General features: G+C 38.0%; 1 protein-coding gene across 2 annotated transcripts; it reads left to right on the forward strand.

Annotated features, from left to right (window-relative positions):
- The first annotated feature begins 1,065 nt into the window (after window positions 1–1,065).
- LOC136200631 (uncharacterized) lies at window positions 1,066–8,191 on the forward strand. Of its 2 annotated transcripts, none has more exons than XM_065991041.1 (7): window positions 1,066–1,560; window positions 2,177–2,514; window positions 3,454–3,639; window positions 3,780–3,881; window positions 3,965–4,039; window positions 4,155–4,271; window positions 6,669–8,191. In XM_065991041.1, exons 1-7 carry the CDS (start codon window positions 1,320–1,322, stop codon window positions 7,986–7,988), a joined length of 2,379 nt encoding a protein of 792 aa, XP_065847113.1. In that variant the 5' UTR covers window positions 1,066–1,319; the 3' UTR covers window positions 7,989–8,191. The 2 variants fall into 2 exon arrangements, with proteins under 2 accessions (XP_065847113.1, XP_065847114.1); XM_065991042.1 differs by having other exon boundaries at window positions 1,067–1,560; window positions 3,965–4,036.
- The last annotated feature ends 2,188 nt before the right edge of the window (window positions 8,192–10,379 follow it).

Genomic DNA, 10,379 nt, shown 5'->3' on the forward strand with positions numbered 1-10,379 from the left:
CCTCACTTTAGAAAAATACATTTAGGATGTTATTAGAAGGAAAGTACAACTTACATGACAACAAACGTAAGTAGAAGGAAGACTGGAATGAAAGATTGCGAAGATCAATAACAAAAAAAAAAATCTCCAGGAAAAAGAAGATGGTAAAGAGATAAGAACGGCAAGCAAAAATGGGTTTAGGATGAAAAGACACCATATATACAACCAGTGCCAAAACTCAAAAATCGAGGCGTCATACATGACGTGGTTGTCTCTAGTTGGTGTGGGAAAACACGTCTGATAGTGCAATAAATACCCTCAACACGCTAAGAAGAGACAACCCTAAATGGCTTTCTCTACCTTTTAGGGGGGCTTCTGATAACACCCAAAATTTTATCCAATGAGTAATATTGTAATAATACAAATAGCAAATGGGTTGCCATCATTTTAACCAGCCACGTGTTATAATATTGGGATTCGCAAGGCGGATATGTCCAAATCCCTAATGGACGATAAGCCATGACAGATGAACCAAGATCCGCATAAGATCCCTGATCCGTCATTATATCTTATATCGGTTATGATAGAGCTTAATGGTGCAACTGAATAAACGTCTTCTAAAGGTAGTTACTCAACTATTAAAAGGTATTAAATGAACAATGAAGATACAACAGTTCATCACATTTACCATCAATGTTATATGTTACAGAAACCTATATAAATACCCTGACATCCTTACTCATTCTTACACACTCTTCTGATTATTCACAAATACTATACTGACTTTGACATCAGAGTGTCCCGCTGATCCCAATGACACCTCATAGGAAAGATATTTCAGACAAAAAGAAGTTTCCTCAAATTATCAATTATATTATGTTTTTTTTTATTAGTAAGAAAATATTGAAGTGACACATCAGCTCCATCGATGATATTTTATAATATATAGATTGATGTTTTATAATATATAGATTGATATAGATACCCAACTCAACATTTGAGGATGATAATGAAGCCCAAATCCTATGTCTTGAAAAGCCCATCACCCCTTGGACTCTGAACCCTAATTTTGCATCCCTGACCCTGGATCAGACACATACAGAGAAAGAAAAATATCTTTCTTCTTCTCTCTCACTCTCCTTTGTATAAAAAGAGCATTAACCTTTGCTCACAGGATTCCCACATTTTAATCGCACCTCCCTATCTCGCTAACTTTCCCTGTACCGATACCCACTATCCAAAACCCTCACTGAAAAACCACTTCCAAACCCTTCTATCCTCGTTTTGAGGATTTCGATTGACTCATCCTAGGGTATTATTTTCACTTTTTCTTCATTTCAATGGCCGAGGAAGAAGTTGTGGCTCCGGCAGTGCCAGAACCTACCCCCGTTCCCTCGGATCACAAGCGGAAGCTCGAAGATTTGGAGACTGAAGCGCCTGAACCAACCCACCCTATACCCGAACCGGTTGCTGACTCTAGCGCGCAACCGGATGCAGATAAGAATGTCGATGACGTGGTGGAAGATGGCTCACCGGAGGCTAAGCGGCCAAAGCTTGATGAGATAAAATCCGACGAATTAGGTATTTGCAATGCTCGTTCTTGCTTAATGGGTTTCTTGAATTGCTCCATTTTTTTTTGTAGGTGTTGTATTATTCTTAGAACTAGTTGCTTTTAGATTTTTGGTTTGGAACTGTTGTAATACTTGCACTGTTCAAAACCGAGGCCTAGGCGCTCGAAATGATTTCTAGCCCGCTGAGCCACAGCCTAGGCCGCCTCTATGATCAAAAGCATTTTGTGAATTTATTTGGGGAAGTATCAATTTAGGCTCAACGTACTGAATATCACCAATATATCATTCATGTTACACTGTAAAATTGTGTCAATTGCACCTGGAGAGACAAATCAGAACTTAATGGAGGAATATGAATGACTGACTGACGTGCCTAAATTGGTATTAAGCCTACTTTGGTTTGCCACATTGATACTTTTCCAAAAACCTTGAACCTATTTTGGTACCTTGTCATTTTTTATATTAAGTAATTTTATAATATTATTTTTAGATAGTATAATATATATTTTAATTGAATTTATATAATAATTTGTTGAGTAACGAATAAAAATTACAAAAATTTAAATCCGATTAATCCCTGAGCCTGTCTTTTACAACCTTGAATACTTGGTTTTTGTTGATTACAGTTAATGCAAATGGTTTTGATGGAGAGAAGGTAGAGGAACACGCTGAGGAGGTTGCTAAAGAACCAACTGTTAATAATGAGCAAGCAGAGGATGAGTCTCATCCTCCATCTGATGAGATTACAGAAATGGAGGCCAAAGAAGAACTATCTGGAGGTGATCAGGACACAAATGATACCGAGAAAGAACCATCTCTCCAAGCTAAAGAACCATCTGTTGAGGATTCCAAGAATGATGACGCTGAGGAAAAACAAGATGCTGAGAAACAGTTTGAGGGAGCTGAGGAACCTGAATCTGATAATCAATCTACATCGCGGAAAATAGATGTTCCTAATGATAAGGTTTGTTTTCATCCAAATATTGATTCCATCCTTAATCTGATAGTTATAGGACATGTTTATAAAGTTGAGTATCAACAAGTCAGTAGCTACTGACTTTGCCTGAGCTAATTTGCTTCTGTGTAGATGATTGTCTATGCTAATATATCTTTATAAAACTGATTCCGACATTGATATATCATTAGAAGTTTAAAAATCAGTTTGTGAAGTTGCTTCTGTTGCCATTGCACCATGTAATGATCCAGTTGTGTGAGAATATATGCATTGGCAACAGAAGCAACTCCATATTACCATCTATAATGAATGCGTCAAGCCATAATATAATGCTCATATTACTATCTATAAATGGTAATTGGTAAGTTTGTGATTTTATTGTTACCGTATGCATCCATTCTAATATATCCTTGTTTGTGATTTTATTGTTACAATAATGACTGCTTCCGACATTGATATATCATTAATTAGTTTGTGTAGTTGCTTCTGTTGCCAATGCACCACGTAATGAATAATAATCCAGTTGTGATAATATATGCAAATGCATCATGTAAAATATAACTGGGTTGTGCATGAGTTGAACTGTTTTTAGGCGGATGGCCGAAATGTGAAATGTTCCTCTCTATTATTGGCGGCATTATGCGTTTTTTAACTTATTTATTGTTTATTCAATTCTCATTTAACTTATCATTTGCTAAACTGTACCATAATGAATGTTTCAAGCCATAATATAATGGTCATATTACTATCTAGAAATGGTAATTGGTAATTATAGCTACCATTTGTGATTTTATTATCTGAATTGCCTTTTTTGTATTCTTCTTTCTACTGTTGTGATTTTATTGCAGCTATCTTGTTTTATTTTGTTCAGCTATTCCTGAAATTTTTTCTTTTTCTGGAAACAATCAATCTTAAGTTAATACATTTCTTAAATGCTGTCAATTTTAGGTTGGGGTTCTAATTGGAAAAGGAGGAGATACTATACGTTATCTACAGTATAATTCTGGAGCAAGAATTCAGATTACGAGAGATGCTGATTCTGATCCACATTCGACAACTAGGGCTGTGGAATTAATAGGGACACCAAGTAGCATAAACCAAGCTGAGAAGCTTATTACCGCTGTCATAGCAGAGGTAATAAATTAATTTCATGTCAATAGGACATTGCATTTTTATGCTTTGAAATTTATTTTTCAACCAATATGCTGTATTGGTTTGGAGATAATTGAGGCGTCTCCTTTTAGTATAACTATACTTATGCTTTTCTATTACAGGCTGATGCTGGGGGTTCCCCATCCCTTGTAGCCAGAGGTCTTCCCAGTGCACAGGCTGCTGGGGTAGCAGATCAGCTTGAAATGCAAGTTCCAAATGAGAAGGTTGGCATTTCCCATCTGCACACAAGTTTGAATGCTTTGTAGGCATTAATAGAAACAACTTGTTTATGTTTCCATGGTTCTAGGTTGGTTTAATCATAGGCAGAGGAGGGGACACTATTAAAGCTCTCCAAGCCAAATCAGGGGCACGGATTCAGGTAGTTGATATTGTTGGCCTTGTATTGAATAGTGGTTTCATATAATAACTAGGCATTTGCATTGTGCTGAAAAGAAAATCATAATGTAAATGCTACTGATGTTCTTGTTTTTGGTTAGTTGATACCTCAACATCTTCCAGAGGGAGATGCCTCTAAAGAAAGGACAGTGCGAGTCACAGGCAATAGAAAGCAAATTGATATAGCAAGAGATATGATAAAGGAAGTTATGAGTCAGGTTTGTTGTTTTACCTTTTCCCGTATCTGAGGGTTTATGTCTATTTCTTTACATTTTAATTGAATCATGTGGTTGCTTATACACGTGAATGCTAGATCAATCTAATTTGCTGAATGATTACACTGCCAGTTTCCATTTGAATCTTAAGTAACCTGTAATTGACAGCGGTCAGTTCAGGAAGGCATCCAGTTAATATTGTAAATCTGTTGGTGAATGAGTAGAAGTTTATATTGCAGCAAGTAGGATTACTGTCTTTCGATATGGAAATTTCATCTGTTAGCATAGCAATTGAGTTGTGATTTTAGATGCTTATGAGTAGGACCTATGCTGTCAACTGCATTCAGTTTTATAATGTTTCTACATCAAGCTCTCATGTCATTTATCTGGGAAGATGATCTAATGAAAGTGTGCTATTAGTTCCTTGTAGTTCAGTTGTGAATGATAAAATGTTTAAAAAAAATAACAAGTAATATTTTGTATTGTTGTTGCTACTAAAGTTTGATGGACACATTATTCGAGGAGGATAAGTTATGGGAGGGAAATGATAGATGTGATTTTATGTATTTCTTAAGAGAACAATTCTCTATTTTTTTTTCCTTTTTTGTTTCTGTAGTAGGATACCAATACCTCTGCTGTTCCATGTCACATTTTTTTTATTCCATCTTGTTTTTGATCAGTTGACAACTTGGCATGATGGTTTATATATTTCTTGTAAAAGCTACATGCAACTGTAGGTCAGGGTTTGTTTTGTTTGCATGCATGCCCATCCCTTTTCTTGTCCATTTGAAGAAAGGCTGTTTGATTTCCATGGGAGAGAGTTTAATTACATGATAAGTGAGAATTTCCGGAACTGATGAATGATCCATTCCAAGATCACATGAATGCTCTTAGGGAGATCATAATTAAATCCAAGATATCGGTTGCCATGATTTATTTGTGATGAAGGTGCCGATTTCGAATTGGTTGACTTTAAAACTGCAGATTTGGCTTTTGCCTTCCCCATGGGTCAGCATTGCTTTCTTGGTGTAGCAATAGACAGGCACCAATACTTACATCCACTGAAGAGAGGTATCACGCATTAATTCTCGGAATGCTGGATGTTAATAGTTGGTAAGATTGCTTTGAGACTTAAAAAATCATTCAGTGAAGACTGCATTGTATTAAACTTAGTGCTCTTTAGTTCCCTATCTATGCATGAGACATTTGTTGGGAGCAGTGTAATTCCTGGTGAAGGTGATCATTCATGCAGTCTCTGTCAGAATTCATAAGTACAAGAGTATGTCCCATTGATCCTGTAACATGCCTAAACTTCGTACATGGAATAGTGTTATGTGCTACTGCGTTAGCTTGCATGGTTGATTTAGGACAGATAATTATGGTGAAGATGTTTGAAGTATTGGTGTCCCATTAAATTTGGTAAATATGCTCTCGAAAGGTTGATTGGATGATAAATATCTCAGTTCATAGATGTTCATTTTCTTTCTGAGCTTCAAGTATTGTTGATCATCATAGTTGTGCAGAATTCAGCTTGAGATCATATTTCACGAATTTTGCAGCGCAGTATGATTATATTGACAGTTCATTTGGTACTCTTCATTTGTTTTGTAAGTGATGCAAATTCTTAAGTTATGTTGGTGTGGGAATAGCTCATTCATTCACTTCCTGATGAACTATAAGGTATATTTTTTTTATAGCTTTTATTAGAACACAACTAGTGGATTGGAGTTCTCTTGCCCTAGCATGCTGTAGTATTGGGAATTGATATTGCCCTAAGTTGAGCAGGATTGTTATCTTAATCATATGAGTTCATTTTGAGGGAAGCTACATGTATAGTTTTATTCCTGCCCTTTGTGATTCCTACCATCTGGCAACGTAGTTATTCAGAACATATATGCAAGTACCAACACCTTGAATTTGTCATGTACATTTGCGTTTATGCATATATGAAATCTTAAAGCTTATACATTCCAAGCCCGTTTTTCTGGCTCCTAAGTTTCTCAATTCTGTAATTCTGTCTATTAAGTTGTTGTATCTCAGATTCTTGGGCCTTGGATATTAATGGCATGTTCCCTTAAATGGGGATTGTTTCTGGTTATAATTTTAGAAAGTTCTGAAGGAGGGAATGCTTTAGCTATATTTTGATCAATGCTAGCATGACCTGTTTTTATTTTGGTAATGTTGTATCTCTCATTTTTTTTTTTTTTCTTATGTCTAGCTGTTGTGATATTATGTTCGAATTGCACGGTTATTTCTTTTGATTTAAATTCAGTTTCTATATTGGAGTTTTAACTTTGAAAAGGACATGATGGATTGATGCAGCATCTACACTGTTCTTAACCCTTGTTATTGGACTTATTTGCTTCTTGCTAACTGTGTTTTTGTGATTTATTGGAGTAGAATGTGAAGCAATCACCATACTCTGGTGGTGGTGGTGGTGGTTTTAGCCAACAGCAGTCCTACCGGCCCCGTGGACCTACTGGTCCTTCTAACTGGGGTCCACGTGGTCCCCATTCTTCCCAGCAAAATCCTTATGATTATCATCACCGAGGACCATATCCATCTCAAACTTCGCAGTATCCACCACAAAATTATGGTGGCTATCCTCAGCAACAGATGGGTCCTAGAGGTAACTTCAATTCTGGTTGGGAGCAAAGACCTCCCAGCATGCAGGGGCCAGGTCCCCATGGTGGCGGCTATGATTACTATGGTGGCCAAGGAGGCCATGTATCTGATCACCCTGCATCGGCCCCAATTTCTCATCCCATTTCCGGGCATCCATCTGGCCCATCTTCTACACCTTCTATGGGCCATCCTCCATCACAGGCAAATTATAATTATGGGCAGCCGCATGGACCAGATTATGGGCATCAAGGTCCTTATTCCCAGACAGCACCTCCTCAACAAAACTATGGGCATGGGTATGATGAACCGAAGTACGATAGTCATGCTCAAACACAGCATCATTATGGACATGGAGCTTCTCAGCCTGTATACCCACAGGCTGGCTCTCAACCCGGCTATGGGGCTCAGCAGCAGTATGCAAAGCAACCACCATACGGTATGCCATCACAGGTACCACCACCCCAATCTTATGGTCCTCCTAGGCCTGGTCAACCAGGCGATGTTCCATATCAAGGTGCTATTCCTTCCAGCCAATCATATGGTTCAAGTATTCCACCTCAACAGCAGTATCCATATGCATCAAGTGGGCCGATGCAGCAATCGTATCCTACTTATGGATCTACTACAGCTACAGATGGGTACAATCAGGCTGTGCCTGCTACTGGAACCAGATATCCTCAGCAAGGCAGTCAGCAGCCGGTTCAATCTTATGGGCAGCCTGCTGGGCAGCAGGCAAGCGGCTATGTGCAAGGTCCATCTGGTGGTTATGGATCATACCCATCGTCACAGCAAGGTTACCCGGAGCAGCCAGCTCCCAACAATGCAGGCTATGGATATCAGGGTTCTCAGGATCCTACTGCTTATGGTAGTGTCCCAGGATCGGCTTACAGTGCACCTCAAAGCGGACAGCAGCAAACCTATGCTCAACCAACAGCAACCCAACCAAGTTATGATCAGTCAGTTCCCCAGCCAGGTGCTTATGGTGCTGCTGCTCCAGTGAGTGCTCCAGCGGGCTATGGGAAAACTGTGTCCCCACAGCCTGCTTCTTATCCTCAATATGAATCAGCAGCTCAGATGTATGTTACTCCGCGGTAAGAGTTTTGTTTGAGACGGCGTTAAGGTGAGTTCGTAGTGGTTTTGCAGTTAATATACTGAGATATTATTATTACTATCATCGCAATATACTTTTGGTAGTAGTAGTAGCATTAGATATTTGATATTAGATCCGTCATGTAATCCTCATTATGCTAATTCTGAATGTGACTGAACATTTGTAATGAATGTCGTTTGCTGCTTAATCTTTCTGGATAAGAATTTTGTTAAGTAAATAGATGTAATGCTAACCCATAGGAAACAACGTCGTCTTACTCCCAAAATGATTCGGGGCCGGCTAACATGAATCCTCATACGAAACCATGAAATCAAGTCGTGTCGGCAATATAATTTCTCTCCCTCTACTCCGTGTCCATCCTATCCACTGCCATATTTTCTTCAATCCCCAATAAACTCGTATTATTCTTAATATTCTCAATTACCCTCTTTCAAGTTTGCTTAGACCTTCCTCTACCCTTCACCATTGCATCCCTTTCTACTCTTCAATCCTTCTAACCTGCCCATCTAAGATGACGCCTCTCACCTAAGTAGGACTTGTGACTTTAATATTTCAAGTGACACAATTTTGTTTGTGTTACTAATCCTTATGGGAAGAAAGGATCTTATCACTATTAAAAAGCTTAAACCACTATTGGGCTTCTAATTTATCCAAATTTCATCATTTGGCTTATGACTTAATATTTTGTCATATTTGGCTTTTGAATTTGTGAAATTTTATTCAATTTGGATGGAGACAACTGTTGTCTCATTGACATTTGATTTTTTTATATCTAGACTTTAGATTTTAGTTTTTAGTTTTTTTTTAATCAAATTAATTATTTTCACGTAAAAATCTATGTGATAAAAAATGATATTCTTTTTAACCTTTTAATATGGTAAAAAATTTGCCAATGCTAAAATTTTAATAAACTTTATAGTAATAATAAATGTTTCGGACTTAGTATACTAAAAGTTTAGAGGAACTAATATGCTAAAGTTCATAGCAAACGGTCCAAAGACTATTCAACAAATAGGTCTAGGTGTCTCACCAATCTTCACAAAGGTATTAAGGTAATTTCATTTTTTGAGACCTTTTTGAAAATAACTCTCTTTTGGATAAATTTATACTCTCTTACAGTACTATTTTCTTGGACGGATTCAATATTTGGTGCAGTGAGCATGGATTCTACGTAGACAACTTTCAAGACTATTCTCTCAGCTCGACCACTCGAGAAACCCTTTCGTAAAAGGTTTTTGTATGACATGACGGATACACCATGGATTTAGTAAACACCCTGATAGAGGTCCTAACCCTGAAGCCTTTTCACCCGCTAGAGAAGAAAGGTTTAAGCTTTCTGATGACAATGAAAACAATGACCATATGACTATAAAGAAATTCTTCAACCTCACTAGACAGACCCTATTGTGACCGCAACTCTCAAACGAAAGTTGCAGGAGTCTCACATCGAGCTGAAAAAAGTTCGATAATAGTTGCAGCATAACAATTACCAGATATGACCTTACTGAGGTTTATGCAACCATCAACATACAGAAGCTCACTATATTTATCCTATGTGACAATGGCGTCGTCATAATAACATGAGATAGTAGGGAAGGCTAAAAAGTGTATTATGCATCATTGGCTTTAAGGCAGGCTTTTGCAATTGAGACGTTGCAGGCCCTAGACGAGATGAGAGGCTACGACTCCCAACCGTTGGGTACAAAAACATTCCAAATCAAAGACGTTCAACAACTGAAAATGGCAGGCAACTGTCCAATTTGTTGAAGGAAACCCTACGGATAACCTTGCGAAGGTTCGAAGATTGTTCGCATGGAACCCCACATACATTAAAGGGATGTCTCCGGAGCATATCACTCAGAGCATAAATATGGATCCAAAAACCTCGTCATCCAGCAAAAATAAAAAATAAAAAATAACGCAAAAGATAAGCAAGAAGCAATCGAAAAGGAAAATAAAAAATTTAATGGGTGAAAGATTCATAAGGAAAGTACGCTATCTCACATGGTTGGCCAACATGGTCTTAGTAAAGAAGTCGAATGGAACTTATAGAATGCGGTTGGACTTCACATGCCTCAATAAGGCATGTCCCAATAGATTAATTGGTCGATCAAATAGCAGGGTACCAGGTACTATCTGTCATTGATTGCACTGCATGATATCACTAGATTCCTATGGATCATGCTTGATAAGGAGAAGACAACATTCACCACCCATACGGGAACCTTTTTCTACAAGATGCCCTTTGGTCTGAAGAAAACTGGAGCCATGTCTCTGTAGAGGTGGCAACGAGGCAGGGCGGGGATACATTTCCCATTATGCTCCTAATACTTACAGAGATGGTTTCAGTAAATCTGCAAAACTAGATTCAGAGA

This window comes from Euphorbia lathyris, chromosome 7, assembly GCF_963576675.1.
Source record: "Euphorbia lathyris chromosome 7, ddEupLath1.1, whole genome shotgun sequence".
In the NCBI taxonomy this organism is placed as follows: Eukaryota; Viridiplantae; Streptophyta; class Magnoliopsida; order Malpighiales; family Euphorbiaceae; genus Euphorbia; species Euphorbia lathyris.

What these genes read in the sequence shown, in the direction of transcription:
- LOC136200631 (XM_065991041.1), top strand. Translation starts at nt 1,320, where the DNA reads ATGGCCGAGGAAGAAGTTGTGGCTCCGGCAGTGCCAGAACCTACCCCC. An exon ending in TTACCGCTGTCATAGCAGAG is followed by an intron (nt 3,640 to 3,779) that starts GTAATAAATTAA and finishes TTTCTATTACAG; the next exon opens with GCTGATGCTGGGGGTTCCCC. An exon ending in TAAAGGAAGTTATGAGTCAG is followed by an intron (nt 4,272 to 6,668) that starts GTTTGTTGTTTT and finishes TTATTGGAGTAG; the next exon opens with AATGTGAAGCAATCACCATA.